This window comes from Carcharhinus amblyrhynchos, chromosome 10, assembly GCF_965287045.1.
Source record: "Carcharhinus amblyrhynchos chromosome 10, sCarAmb.v2.hapA, whole genome shotgun sequence".
NCBI classification, from domain to species: domain Eukaryota; kingdom Metazoa; phylum Chordata; class Chondrichthyes; order Carcharhiniformes; family Carcharhinidae; genus Carcharhinus; species Carcharhinus amblyrhynchos.
In genome coordinates, this window is record NC_137333.1 from 59,446,995 (window position 1) to 59,462,791 (window position 15,797).

The 15,797-nt window shown below is 39.4% G+C and overlaps 1 protein-coding gene across 1 annotated transcript in view; it reads right to left on the reverse strand.

The window, feature by feature from the left end:
* LOC145349290 (DNA-binding protein RFX8-like) overlaps positions 1 to 7,364 on the reverse strand; it is a 67,056-nt gene extending 59,692 nt beyond the window's left edge. The window contains exons 1-2 of the mRNA XM_080197797.1: positions 7,315 to 7,364; positions 4,629 to 4,752 (exon numbers count right to left, since the gene is read on the reverse strand). Of these exons, the coding sequence (XP_080053923.1) occupies positions 4,629 to 4,752; positions 7,315 to 7,364 (174 nt within the window). The remainder of the gene's footprint in view (positions 1 to 4,628; positions 4,753 to 7,314) is intronic.
* Positions 7,365 to 15,797: the final 8,433 nt, after the last annotated feature.

A 15,797-nucleotide genomic window follows, 5' to 3' on the forward strand; every position in this document is an offset into this window, starting at 1 on the left:
AATAAAAATACATATGTGTTCAACTGCAATATTATCTGGTGTTGTTCTTGTGATTATAAATTGGAATAATAATCACATCTAATGATTAAATTAATTCTAAAGTGATTCAAGAACATCAATGTACTATGCCTCAAGGCTCTGGTTTATTTATTCCCTTTATGCTGTCAAATAAATGGGAATTAAATAATTTAGATGAATTTCTATTACAAGGGAATATTGAGAAGAAAACAATAATAAATGGGTTTAATTAGATGCCTGCACCAACTTTATCAGAATTTTTAAAATGTTCCGTTTCTTTATGGGTTTTTCTGCATCTGATTGGTTCATTTTAAAATGCTATTTATTTGTAATATCATCTAGTTTTGACAGAGTTCCAATACATTAAACTAATTGCATTCATTATTCATTCATGAAATGTGGGTGTTGCTGGCTAGGCCAGTATTTATTGTCCACCCCTAATTGCCCTCAAGAAGGTAGGGTTAGCTGCTCTCTTAAACCTTGCAGTCCATATGATGTAGGTACATCCATTGTGCTCTAAGTGAGGGAGTTCCAGGGTCTTGACTCCCCAAAAAGTAAAGGAACAACAGTATACTTCCAAGTCAGGATAATGAATGGCTTGGAGGGGAATTTCCAGGCAGTGGTATCCTCATGTGTCTACCATCCTTTCCCTTCTAGCTAGTAGTGGTTGTGAGTCTGCAAGGTGTTGTCTCAGGAGCCTTGCTGAGTACCCCTGCAGTGTATCTTGTAGGTGGTTCCTACTGCTGCTACTGTGCATTGATGGTGGAAACAGTCAATGTTTGGGGATGGGCTTCTTGAGTTTTGTTGGAGCTACACCCTTTCAAGTAAATGGAGAACGTTCCATCACATGTCTGATGTGTGTCTTGCAGAGGGCAGGCTTTGGTAAGTCAGGAAGTGAGTTACTCACTGCTGGATTCCAAGCCTGTGACCAGCTTTTGTAGCAACAGTATTTGTATGGCTAGTCCCACTCAGCTTTTGGTCAATGGTAAGCCCCATGATGTTGATGGTGGGGGATTTGGTGAAAGTAATGTCATTGAATGTCAAGAGTTAATGGTTAGATTCTCTCTTTTTGGAGATGGTCATTGCCTGACACTTGTTTGATGCTAATGTTTTTTGATTTGATTTGATTTATTATGATCACATGTATTAGTATACAAGTGAACAGTATTGTTTCTTGCACGCTATACAAACAAAGCATACCATATATAGAGAGGGAAAGAAGAGAGTGCAGAATATAACGTTATAGTCATAGCTGGGGTGTAGAGAGAGATCAACTTAATATGAGGTAGGTCCATTCAAAAGTCTGATGGCAGCAGGGGAGAAGCTGTTCTTGAGTCGGTTGGTATGTGACCTCAGACATTTGTGTTATTTTCTTGATGGAAGAGAAAACATCTGGGGTGCGTTGGGTTCTTAATTATGCTGGCTGCTTTTTTGAGGCAGTGTGAAGTGTACGGACTGTCAATGGATGGGAGGCTGGTTTGAGGAATGAACTGGGATTTGTTCACACCCGGCACAGTGGTGCATTGGTTAGAGATTGGGTTCAATTCCGGTCTCAGGTGGTTGTCTGTCTGGAGTTTGTATATCCTCCCTGGGTTTCCTCTGAGTGGTCCAATTTCCTCCCACACTCCAAAGATGTGCAGGTTAGGTTGATTGGCCATGCTAAATTGCCCCAAGATGTGTAGGTTACAGGGGATAGGGCTTGGGTGGGATTGTTGGTGCAGGCTTAATAGGCCGAATGGCCTTCTTCTGCACTGTAGGTATTCTACGATTCATTGTAGTTTTTTTGTGGTCTTGGACAGAGCAGGAGCCATACCAAGCTATGATGCAACCAGAAAGAATGCTTTCTATGGTGCATCTGTAAAAGTTGGTGAGAGTCGTAGCAGACATGCCAAATTTCCTTAGCCTCCTGAGGAAGCAGAGGTGTTGCTGGGCTTTCTTAACTATAGTATCAGCTTGGAGGGATCGGGGTAGGTTGTTGGTGATCTGGACACCTAGAAACTTGAAGCTCTCGATCATTTTCACTTCGTCCCCTTGATGTAGACAGGGGCATGTCCTCCACTGTACTTCCTGAAGTCGATGACTATCTCCTTCATTACTTGCCACTTGTCAGCCTAAGCCTGATTATTGTCCAGGCCTTAAACTCATCTGTTCTGTTTACAGCTGTTGCTTGACCTGTTAAGTCTCTCCAGCATTTCATTCGTGCATACACAGTCCAAAGATGTGCGGGTTAGGTTGATTGGCCATGCTCAATTGCTCCTTAGTGTCAGGGAAATTAGCAGGGTAAATACATGGAGTTGCAGAGATAGGGCCTGGGTAAGATTGTTGTCGGTGCAGGGTCAATGGGATGAATGGCCTCGCTCTGCACTGTACGGGTTCTATGATTCTAAATACAATTAATGTATTGTGACATTGTGGCAGTTTAATGTAGTGTAACTAATTGCAAATAGTCTGGGACCGAGAAAGGTTAGAATGAAACCAACCCAAATATCATCTTTCACAAGTATGGTGGTGTCAATTACAAGCAAGGATCCATGGAAAAGCAGGGTTCTTTGCTCTGTAGGAGTTAATCACCTCAAAACATCAGAAGCAAACACCTGCATTTCAGGAAAAAAAGGAGATTGACCTAAACTTTCTGCTTGTTATAATTAGGTTATTTAAGCTTTGAAGATTGTTAATCATATGCTTATGTTTAAGTTATTTGATAGATTAGCTATTCAAAGCTATTAAATTGTCAGCTATCAAAGGAATTACTCTCAAAGTAGTCTGACAAATTGTTATGATGGAGAAAAAACATTGGCTGGGATTTTCCCAAAGAAATTCTGTGTTGAATTTGAAAACTGGAGTAAATCGTGCCTTTTTTTTACAGCAGGGCTTTAAAAATGAATCTCCCACAATCCAGGAGTCTATACTCGCTGAAGAGGCTGAAATCAGCACGCTGAGTGGGTCCCCACGCATGCACACATCCCTGGGAGATCGCTAAACAAGTCCTTCCAGCATTGAAATCACTGGTGTCAATCCCCAGGCACATCACTAGCTTGACTGCTGGCCTCTAACATCCAAAACACGGCCCCCCTGCCACAGACATCACTGGCCTCTCCATCCCCCAATAACATAATATCATTGGCTTCCTGGCCTCCCCATCAGGTATCCATACCTCCCATCAGGTGCCAGGTGTGTGAACATCTCACACATATGCCAGACCACGTTGTTGGATAGATGCAGCCGACAAAGCTGACATAACCTTTGAAAGCCCCTCGAAAGATGTTCTGATCTGGTACGTTCTGGCCCTTCGCATCCTCCTACTCCTGGCCACCCTTTCAGGTGACTGCTCTCCCACCTCTTGCACATCAAGGGCAGGCCCCTGCCCTCCATCCTGAGGGCCTACCACTGGCTGCTCTTGCAATAATCTCCCCACCCACTCAAGGTCCTGAGCTTCCTCCTCCTGAGCCACGACCATGATGGCCAGCTCTAAATCTATAAGCCCAAGATCCATTCTGCATGGTGGGGGTGACAGAGAGACAGACTGATAGATACATGTCATTGCCTGCATCTATCCCAGCACCCTGCCCCTCCAATCCTTCACTGGAACCATTTCTGCCACTTGTTGATGCTGGCAACACAACCACAGTCTGGGTGCCATGCGTCGCCTGGTTAGATTGCCTGCCACTGGCATCGTGCATGCAAGCTGGTGTGCAGGCATGGCCATTGCACATCCTTGAGTCATTGCCATGAGTGCAACTACAGTATTCTTTTCCAGGCATGTGTTGCGGGTCAGGGACAAAGGGTAGGGACAGACTCCTAATTATCATAAGATGGATTCCCATTCACTGCAGGATACATACATATGAGTGTCTGTGTTAACTTAAGTGCTCCAGTTTAGAGCACCAGCTACTTGAACTCATTAGCCCTCAAGCAACACATGGTGTACTCCCCCCGCCACCCCCAAAACCCCAGCACTTAGTCCAGTACCTCACCACACCCCACAGAGAGAACAAAGGAATAGCCAGTGGCTGCAGACAGCACTGCCTGACCAGCACTCAGTAAAGGACCCATCCCAGAGGAGCAGAGACTACAAGGAACATCCCTGAGCAACCCCAATGCCTGCCTGTGTCTTTCATTCTTTCTGTGTGGATAAGCAGCTGGAAGTTTACCACACTGAAGGTGAGTGATGCAGTAACAGAAGCAGTGCCCTAACAAAAACTAAAATAGCCATCTTTTGCAGGAATATCTCAAAACTCACTTCCTGACTGGGGAAGTCAATCCAAGGAACAAAAGGATCACAGCTGAAAAAAAACCTGAAATTTCTGTGCCAAACACAACAAACTGAAATTGAAGAATCAACTATTTACCTGCAGAAATCAATTATATTGGAATCAATTTGTAATAGCCACAAGCTTCATCTTCTACTCCTTGTAAGTCAAGGACAGTTATATATAAGTTCTTAATTTATATTTACTTACTTATATAGTATTTACTTATTTCTTCTTAATTTATATTTATTGGACTCAATTTTTGCTTCTAATCTGTATGAACGTATTTGCATCTGTTTTACACATTTTTACCATTTTAGTTGTTAACTTACTCTATCTTAATCCATGTGTGTATCATACCTTTCCAAAGGTAGCTGCATTTATTGGATTTAATCTACTGTAGTTACAATATTCCAGGTAAAACTGGTAAATGAGACCACGAGGAATGCTCCAGCCTTCACAAACATAAAAATGTTCAAGTAGCCTGAAAAAAAGGGATACAACATAAATGTAGTTTGGCATTCTGGAATTTTAATTGCAGTAAAAATAACATTTTAATATTAGTGTTTCAATAACAAGTTATTTTATAAAAAGATGCAATAGGATCCCAATGTTATATGACACTTCATATAGTGATAACATTGGGACTGTAACTTCCATAATCTGGAACTACCACCACAAACCTACAAAATGAGTCAATTGCAAGAGTGTTACAGTAGGCTGTACAATATAACAAGTACAATATAATGTCAGGTACCCTGTGTAGAAATAGGGGAGACGATAGCCTTGCGATATTATCGCTAGACTATTAATCCAGAAACTCAGCCAATGTTTTGGGGGTCCGGGTTCCATAAAAAAAAATCTGGAATTAAGGATCTACTGATGACCATGAAACCATTGTCAATTGTTGGAAAAATCCATCTGGTTCACTAAAGTCCTTTAGGGAAGGAAATCTGCTGTCCTTACTTGATCTGGCCTACATATGACTGTAGAGTCACAGAAATGTGGCTAACTGTCAACTAAGGATGGGCAACAAATGATGGCCAGCCAGCAATACCCATAAATATTTTAAAAAATCATACCACTGATGGAAAAATAAATGAAAAGACTTTCCTCTCTTTATTTTCCCCTGAAATTAATGAGAGTCAACAGTTTTAAAAAAATCTAAAGTTCAAATAGAAAGTAGTGGAAGCATGTAGCAGATTTGATATCGGTAAAGAGAAAATCCAGGTAGATATTTAACAGGTTGAGTACAAACCTTTGGTCAGAGTTGTCAATTGGATAATTCCTTATTAGAGGACAAAAGCTAACCTAAAGCAAATTATTGCGGATGCTGGAATCTTAAAAACAAAAATGCTGGAAAATCTCAGTAAGTCTGGCAGCATCAATGGAGAGGGAAAAGAGCTAATGTTTCGAGTCTGGATGACCCTTCATCAGAGCTGAAGGCAATAGAAAGTAGTAGAGATGCATAGGATGAGGGGGATTGACAAAGATACCATAGACAAAAAGACAAAGGAAATGTACATAGAACACTACAGAACAAACAGGCCCTTTGGCCCACAAGTTGCGCCGATCATATCCATACCTACCAGGCCATAGAACTATCTATAACTCTTAATCCCATTAAATCCCATGTACTCATCCAGAAGTCTCTTAAAAGACCCCAGTGAATTCGCCTCTACCTCCACCGACGGCAGCCGATTCCACTCACTCACCATCCTGAGTGAGAAACTTACTCCTGACATCTCCTCTGTAATGAATGTAAATGATCATGGCTAAGGAGGGTGCTGATAGCAGCCATAATGGCAAAAATCAGAAGTGCTAATATCATCACAAATTATATTAAACCCAATGTGTTTAATATAATTTGCACATCATTTTAAATTGGGAATAAGAGAAATGATTCTGGATTATGTTCAATGGTGTGAAATGATTCTGGATTATGTTCAATGGGTATCTCAGATTGGTGTTAAGAGAAGTAGTGCTTTGGGTCATATTAGGAGTCAGAGCCTCTCAGTTTCCTCTCCACTGCTTTTCTGAATTCTGCATTGATAAAGTAGGATTGCCGTCTCCTCCCCTCCTCAAAATATTATTCATTCAATATCCACATTATTTGAGATCCCTATGGAACGCTGAGACCAAGTAATTAACATGAAAGTTTATTTACTGTTTTAGTTTCTATCAATTTCTGCCTGCAAACTGAGAGTTTCTTAGCAATGTGTCTCCTGATAAATTGGGAAAGAGGATCAGCTTGGTTTAAGATGTGAAGTATCAATTACAAAGGGGATGACAGCCGCTGCTGTACTCTGGGTTTTCAATACCTTACATTTGGATAAAAAATATCATCTCCATAAGACATAATAGCAGAATTAGGCTACTCGGCCCATCCAGTCTGCTTCACAATTCAATCATGGCTGATACTTTTCTTAACCCCATTCTTTTGCCTCTCTGTGCAGTTATCTTTCAAAGCAGGCATTTAAATAGCCAATTTTCGGCCCCAAATTAAAATGAGACAGAATCCGGGGAACAAACTTGCAACATTTATATATTTTTTATCTTAAAATACAACAGCACGTGAAGATTTGCTCTGTTACAATGCACCAATTTTATCGGGTTATAATAGCTCATCTCGCTCCTTTTCTAGATTAAGATATTAATGTGTCTGCAGTTGGTTAACCCGGCGTTCTTTCATATTGTTGACTTTATAAGGGGTAGAATTTGAGTCGATTGAGATGTGGAGATGCTGGCATTGACACCAGCTTCCTCCGCAGATGAAAACTGCTCCTTCACAACGAAATATTTAAGCCGTTTTCTAAAATGTTATTTTTTTTAAAAAAAGATAAAAGTAAATGACCGTTGAATAGATTTCTATAATTTCTAATGAACCTCGACAGCCCAAAAAGTATTTTTTGGTATTATTTTAAGTACTTTTGTAACCGAAATCTCTTAAAAACAGGCTTTCTTAAAGCTAAGGTGGTGTAAATAACTTAGTTATTTCCGAATATATCGTGTCGTGTTGTGTTGTTCCAGTTATTTCACATCTTACCACTTGACAAGCTCAGGGTGACAGCCCTTGGCCGCGGTTGATTGCTCCATGCTGCTTCTCCTCGGGAGCTGTCAAAGGTCCTTTGTTTCTTGGAGCTAATGCTTGTGATTGGAATATTTGAGTGGAACGCGCTGCACTTCAAAAACAATTAATAACAAAGCGTGCGGAATGGAATTAGAAACCATTTCAGGAATAAACTACTCTTAACTGTTACATTTGGGACTCCTTCCCTTTAATTTTGCTTCATCCAAAGTTACCTTCCAGATCCATATTGATCAAAGCAAAATTTAACATTTAAAACATACGATTATAATGTGCCTCACGAGAAGTGATAAACCCGAGTTGTGCGGCTAGAGTGTTGCTTCCATTCGAGGGATTGGAGAATGACTACCAGTTCAGGATGTTCAAAGTTTTTTTGTTCAATATCAGACCACTCCTTTCGAAAGGCTTAGTTTATTTACTAGAACCGAATTTTTTCAGAGATAATTTGTTTCACAATTTGGACAACAAAATAATGGTCTTTTATGGCCAAATAAGGCACACCAATTGCGACCTCATGATTTCTAAATCAGTGAAAAACTGCACATTAACAGACCCCATATTATAAGCTCAAAGCCAGATGTCCCAAGATTTGCAAAGTTTTTGATGGTGAATTGTTAGCATTTTCACTTGATCTCATGTCTGACCTTGAAGGGCAATGCCATGTGCAGTGGTTGGCACTGCTGTCTTAAAGCACCAGATACCTGCGTTCAATTCTTGTCTATATGGAATTTGCATATTTTTCCCTGCCTGCATAAGTTTCCTCTCAGTGTGCCTGTTTCCTCCCATTGTCCAAAGATGTGTAGGGGAGGCGATGGCTAAGTAGTATTATTTCTAGACTATTAATCCAGAAACTTAGCTAATGTTCTGGGTATCCAGGTTTGGTCCCATCATGGTAGATAGTGGAATTTGAATTAAAAAAAAAATCTGGAATTACAAAGATACTGATGACCATGAAACCATTGTTGATTTTTGTAAAAACTCATCTGGTTCACTGATGTCCTTTAAGGAAGGAAATCTGCCATCTACCTGGTTGGGCATACATGTGACTCCAGACCTACAGCAATGTGGTTGACTCTCAATTGCCCTCGGGCAACTTGGGTTGGGGAATAAATACTGGCCAGCTAGTGACACCCATGTCCCACAAATGAATAAAAAGATCAGGTGAATTGGCAATGGTAAATGCATGGGGTTATGGAAATAGAGCAGAGGGAGTCCATAGTGAGATGCTCTTTCAGACAGTCAGTGCAGATTTGATGGGCTGAATGGCCTCTTTCTGTACTGTAGGGATTCTCTGGATTCTGAATTCAGGCATAGCACAAACACAGATTAACATGAGTATCATTAAATTGTGGTATGCCATTCACTGCTCTGTCGACACAATGTCCCATGACTGCTCTCTGGGGACTGGAAGTGTGAACATGACGCACAGATGTGGCAGGGGCAGCCATTGTCACAGGGTTATATAGCACACAAAAAAGGATGGTCTCCCTGTGCAATAACGAGCCTTGCTAAGTTTTCCAACTTCTTACCTCCAAGATTGCCATTTTGCACAACTTGCCTTGTCTGACTGCTGTTATCTGCAGAACTCCACCTTCATCTTCATTAAATTCAGAACCTAATCTGCAAATGTAACTCGGGTCCCATAGGAAAATCCTGAAGGCCAGCTGCAGAGTCATGTGGTAAATCTCACTTTGTCACTACCCTAGCAACTGAAGAAAAATCAAGGCTGCTGCATTTTTTTCTCAGATCAAGAGTCCCTGTTTTGGGAAATTTGAAAAGGTGGCCAATTTATGTTTAAAAACTTAGATTTTATTCAAAAAACTTGCAAAAGGCAAAGTCTCTGTTCAAAAAATGTAACAAAATTTATTTAAAAACATAAAATCAACAGGACATACAAACATAAACACTTAGCCAAACTACAAATCGGTTATAGGATTCTGTTATCTATAATTCTGCCTTCCACTAGCTTAGGAACGATTTAATTGAACAATTATACATCAATACAGACTTTGTCAGATACTCTGGCCATTCACAATTTGCCACCCAGCATAATGCTTCTTCACTGGTCCCTTTAATAAGGATAACACCCTCCATCCTAATGAAACTGACTTCCTGGTTACTAGGCACCTGCAGGTGCTCTCCCCAGAGGTCAAAATGAACTTTCCCACAGGCGCATTGCCAAATGAATAGACACGTAAATCTTGGGCCCTAGGTACGTATTCTGTATCTAGACAACAAATGCTGCTATTCATAAAGTTACAACATTTGTTCTACATATTTAACATTTCTAATACCTCCTTCTGCTGCCTAAGGGATATTCACCCCATGGTTCTAACCTTCTGACCTAAACTATTATACATTGCGGCATCTTGTTCTTGGCCAAAGTGAACAATATATTAAAATACATTTAATACTTTGATATACATATATATATATACTTTAAAATCATATTAACGTGTTTTAATACTGTTGCTGCATTCACTTATGAGCAAACTGCCCAAATTAACGTGTTATAAAGAATCATTTAATCCCCTTCTTGTTATCCTGTCTCCTCAAAGACTACATCTATCATTGAATCTCACTAGCTAATTTGAAATTCCCTTCTATGGTCCCTCCCCACCCCATCACATAGGGAGCCTGTTAAAATGATTCAAAATAATTTTTACTTGATTAATCTTTGAAATTTGTCCTCCAGTTATTCTTTACTGACCTTTGAACAACAACCAAGTGGGTTTTGTCAGAGACTGAAAGAAGCATTCTATCATTTGTCTATCTAAAGTGCCACTGGTGTGTTTGGAAAACTGTACGCACTGTACACGCTCAGGATGCCTTCAGCTAAGAATGTCACAACTCTGGACACAAAAAACATCAAAGAAAAAATGAGATTACCCCAAAAAAAACCTAGGAGTTGCAGTATGTGATTAACCCACATGCTCATGATTGCAATTTGCAATTGAATTCATTTGACCTGCTTCTTTACATGATTGTTTTGAAGTCCGTGCTATCTCTGTTATTCTTTGATTGCATACATCAGCAGGATGCCCAATATTGCGGGTGCTCCGTACTAAAGCTAGCTCTTACCTCCTCATGAGGCTTCAAGTGGTGATGGAAGTAAATTGAGAACAATCTTATGCCATACTACTTTGAGCAAAGCTGAACATATGAGAGAACATGCAATTAGATTTTCAAATATTGCCCGAAAAAAAGTGTGGTAAAAGAAATGGAAAATAGGAGACATCCTATATCTGCCAGCTGCAGGCAGGCCCCAGGTAGATGCTCAGAAAGTAGTTGGAACAAGTGACAACAGAACCAGGAGTGTTTGTCCAAAAACATGGATGCAGTGCAGGAGAAAATTTCACAATCTCATACAAATTGCCAAGGAAAGTGAGTTCATTCTCAATTGGCATATTCTACCAAATGCCTTACTTGCCTCACCCACGACCCAATTCATCACACCCCCATCAACTGTCTACCAACATGTTGGATTCTTGATCACTACTCAATGCTAAAATCCATATGCTTTACTTTATTCTTACATAGTTAGCACTGTTAGAAGCCTCGCAACCAATTACTCACAGCTCATACACACTGGAAACCATGACAATTACATTGCTCAAGCATACTATAGGGTACTCACTGACATACTCTTTCTTGCAGGAGAAATAGAGAAACTAGTGCATAAAAGCAGCCAGCAAAAAAGAATTGAAAAAGAACAAGTTTTAATTCCCAGGGAGAAGGTAGAGCTAAGTATCTTGGGAAGAGGGACCACTGAAAAGGCTTAAGCGATCCATGAAAGTATCGTGTCTCACTGGTGGAGTGGCATGAAATACGCCACAGGACCACAAAAAGCTTATTTTAATATTTTAGCATGTTATTAGTGAGCATTCTGTCCAGGACTTCCGCACACAGACATGAACCTGTTGTGGAAGTCTCCCTAGGGTTGTAAAGGTCAGTATAGCCCCCCCCATGGAGAGAGACATGACCAGACAGTGACCTGGCAATTCCCCCAGCACTGTCCCTTGGCACAAGCTGGCAGTGACAGGTAGGCACCATGCCAAATTGTGCCAAGGGGCAGCTCCAGTGGGTGCCTCGTGGAGTGGGCTGGGATTCAATTAGGTGTAGTGGTGACCAGGAGCAGATAGAGAAGCAGGGGATTCAGGCTCAGACTGTGGTGGAGGGTGGAGGATGCTGATGATCAGAGGGTGGGTGGGGGGGAGAGCAGAATTATCAGAGTTGGGAAGTAGCCCTTGAAACCTCCATGGTGGGCTGGTGGGGGCGGGGGAGGGTGGTGGTTGGGGTACAAAGTTTATTCAGGTTCCGATTGGTTCTGATTAGGCGCCCTTTAAAGATGTTGCCTGATCTCTGAACAGTGAGATTTTGTTGGCATGTTGGGCCTTCGTTTTTGCATCCAATTAGCGGGGTGCAAATTATTTTTACACCGTAACAGTGGAAGATCCTGGAGGAAATCCATATTAACGTAAAACTGATTTCTAGGTCTCCTGCCAAATTCCAATACTCTCCATCTCTGCCATTGAACCAGCCAGCAGTGGCATAGGAGTATTCAACTAGCATAAGTCTAGAAGGAACCAGATGCACAAAAATTAAATACAATGGTCACCTTGACCAGCCAAGGGAAATGTGCTCCTTTCCCTTTTTTGAGGATGTAAATATGGCTGCAGCAGTTGGCAGATTTCACCTATAACTTCTTTAAAGCGGTGAAGATGTCTCAAGCATTTGTCCTTGTCGATTTGAGCTAAGGGAATTATTGTTTAAAGATCCTCTACAGGTTTGGTCACATACTAAGAACCTTTCTCCCAGTCTTCCTCTTCTAGTAGCTTGTTTAATCCTGCATGATCTCTCTTTACTATCTCAATCATGCTCAATTTCAAGAGGAAGGCATACTCGGCCACCCATGTCTGGAAACAACTTCTTTCAACTCTAGTTTTTAGACAATTTTAAAAAGCACTGCATCACCAACCAATAAGATCAAACGATACAGGAGCAGAAGTAGGCCTTTCAGCCTATCAAGTGTGCTCCACCATTCAATGAGTTCATGCCTGATCTGATATTACCCTCAACTCCACTTTCACACCTTTTCCCCAATAACCCTTGATTCGCTTACTCATCAAAAATCTGTTTATCTCAGCCTTGAACATACTTAACTTTACCACATCCTTCTGTGGTAAAGAATTCCACAGATTCATGACCCTCTGTATGAAGAAATTCCTCCTCATCTGTTTTAAATGGACAACCCTTTATTCTGTGAAGAAATTCCTCCTCATCTCTGCTCCTTAGTCTGTGATTGTGCCATTTAGTCCCAGACTCTTCCACGAGGGGAAACATCCTCTCAGCATCTAACCTGTCAAGCCCGAGAATCCTATGTGCCTCAATAAGATCGCTTCTCATTCTTCTAAACTCCACTGAGTAGAGGCCCAACCTACTTAACCTCAGTATTCCCTATTGACTAGTCAAACTTTAGCCAAGTATATGAAAGCTCCAAAAATGCATGCACCAGCAGACAGAAGAAATCATTCAGCACCTAACCTATAAATTGTCTATAATCCCTTTAAATTTTTCTGGTGAGAGGATTTTCATATAATTTCCACAACCAGCTGTACATGGATAACATTGTAAAGGCAGTGTGGAAGTTTGAAAAATGGCAGAACTGGTATCAAATCAGTATTGCATAGACTTCATAATCTGCCTGCTCCAGATGCTACTAGTAACCATGAGGTATGCATGCACAAACTCCTTTACCAAGATGGAGTCCAGCCCACTTCCTGTTGGAAATATGAGTGTGTATTCCAGATGCTATTTTCGAGTCCGGAAGCCACAGAGTGACTAAAAAATGGCTCTGCAAAACCTATTTTCATCACCATTATGTTTAAGACCAGTCTTTTGGGAGATGCTAAGATTGTAAAATAAAAACATTAATAAAAGCACGAAAATATATTAGTTTCATTAATAAATAAACATGTTCTGCCAAATATACATTTAAACCATTGTTTTGAAAATGAGAAATGTCACTTACTAAGAGAATATATAGCACTCAGATAATGTATATAAAGAAATTTGAATGATTCAGCACCACCTAGTGAATAAGAAATAGGGAAACGAGTAAGCCATTTGGCCCACCATCTGATCCACCATTTAATAAGATCGTAGCTGATCCTACTGTGACCTCAAGTTCGCTTTCCTGATGTCCTGCTATAAAACTTGATTCTCTTATAAATCAAAAGTCTGTCTAATTCAGCCTCCACTGCTTTCTGAGGAAGAGAATTCCAAAGATTAACACCCTCTGAGAGAAATAATTCCTCCTGATCTCCATCTTATTTCGGAGATGCATGTTTTTAAAATGTGCCCCTAGTTATAGATTCCACTATGAGGGGATACATCCTTTCAGCAACTAACCCATAAAGTCCCCTCAGAATATTATATGTTTCAATGAAATCACCTCTCATTTTACTAAACTCAGATGAGTATAAGCTCAAGCTTTTTAAAATTCCTTCACAGCATGTTGCAAAGTAGGCTAGTGTTTCTCTCAAACTCACATCAATCGATGCTTTGGACAAAGACACTCAAACTTTTGAATTATTGTCCAACAAATCTCCTTTATTATACTTTATGTTTTGTACTCCATTTTATTATAAAATGGGTTACAAAATGTACAATTTTTACAGCCATGGATGAAATATTTTAGATTAAAATTGATCATCTAAATATATTAAGACTACATGCCATTTTATTTATGTTTACAATCAAATGTAAGTTAAATATTAATGTACCATATTTAACCTTTAAAGATTTAATATATGCATTTATTGGGTTAAAATTTCACAATACTTAATATATAATGTGTTATTATGCATTATATATTGTGGTACAATATCTGAAAACTTTTGTAAACTATATACTTTATATCAAATATGCAATCAATATATAAAGCAACACTTATTGTATTCATCAACCCATGGCATTTTCACAAATACTTATTTAATGAAAATAAGTTATTCACACCTATTAAAAGCTAAGTAGGGTGACCATAAAAACAAAAGAGATTGAAAAATGAAATTGCTGAGAATTATTTTTCAATTGTTGTCAAATCTAAACTTTCTTCTGTGTGTAAATATCATGCAACAGGCAGCCACCTTCCAATTTTTTTTGGATGGCAGAATGGGAAAAATATCTACATAAAAATCAGATTGCCTTTGTCATTTCATAACAATATAGTCAAAGGCTTTGTTTTCACAATTTCCTTGTTGTACAAAATATATGGCTCAAGGAGATTGGATATATGAAAGGAGATCTCTCTAAATAACCTTTCTCAATCAATATTTCTTCTGTGATGATGACGTAGGGTCTTTCATTTGGTTTCAAAAGTTGTTTGAAATAAAATTTTATATTTAGGAAATCACTAAAGGACAGACAATAGCCAATAATTGTGATTATATAAATTCTCTGCATCATGTTTTTAAATATATGCCAGAATTCTACCGCCCTGGAATCGGAGCAGGCGAGGGGTGAATAATGGAAATATCTGTTGACCTTGGGTGAGATTTTCAAGTTGATGTTAAAAGAAAGTTAAGAGAATAGACCTTTAAGATAAAAACTGAATTTGCATGCAGATGGAATATCTCTTAATGTTAAAAGATGGCTTAGATATAATTACTGATCTTCACATGAAGATTCATTTTGGCTAATTACTAACATCAGGAGGCATCCTGATACGTTACAGGACTAGCCTAAAGTTATTCCATTCACTCACTTGCAAGTCACTGATTCACTGCAGTTTGGGCACCTTCGGCTTGACCATCTCATATTATCAAAGTATTAATTTGCACATAAGTGAATCAAAATCACTAGGCATCTCATGTTTCCCAGTGTATTCAAAAATTATGAAACAGTTCTGGGTGCAAGAAATTCAAAATTATGAAATTCTAACAAAGGAAAATAACCAATTAAACTGAAATTATTAGCTACAAGTGTAGCACATTACTTGCTTTTCTTTCATCAGCTAGATGAACATACTTCCCTATGGTTTTGAGTTAATTTTTATCCTGGTCACCTCTGAAGCTCATGACTTATGAATTATAGTTCTATGTAACCGGTAGTTTTCCAGTACCATTTTCCTGTGGTCATTCTTTGCGTACACTCTTAAGACAGTGCGAAGAAATTTATTCCATTAGGGATCACTCCAATTCAGTATTCACTCACATTCTCATGTTCCCAATCAAGAAATAGACATATATGGTGTTTCAAAACTTTGTCTAAACAAACTAGTTGTGTTTGGATCCTGGTACTTAATCAATTACACTTCTAAGATGCAGAGTGTGCGAGAGATTTACGAAGTAAACCACATGCAAAATTATTTTTGCTCTTAAGTCTGCAATTAGAGACTCATGTCAAAGAAAAAATCTCAACTATGAAACTACTAGTACTTT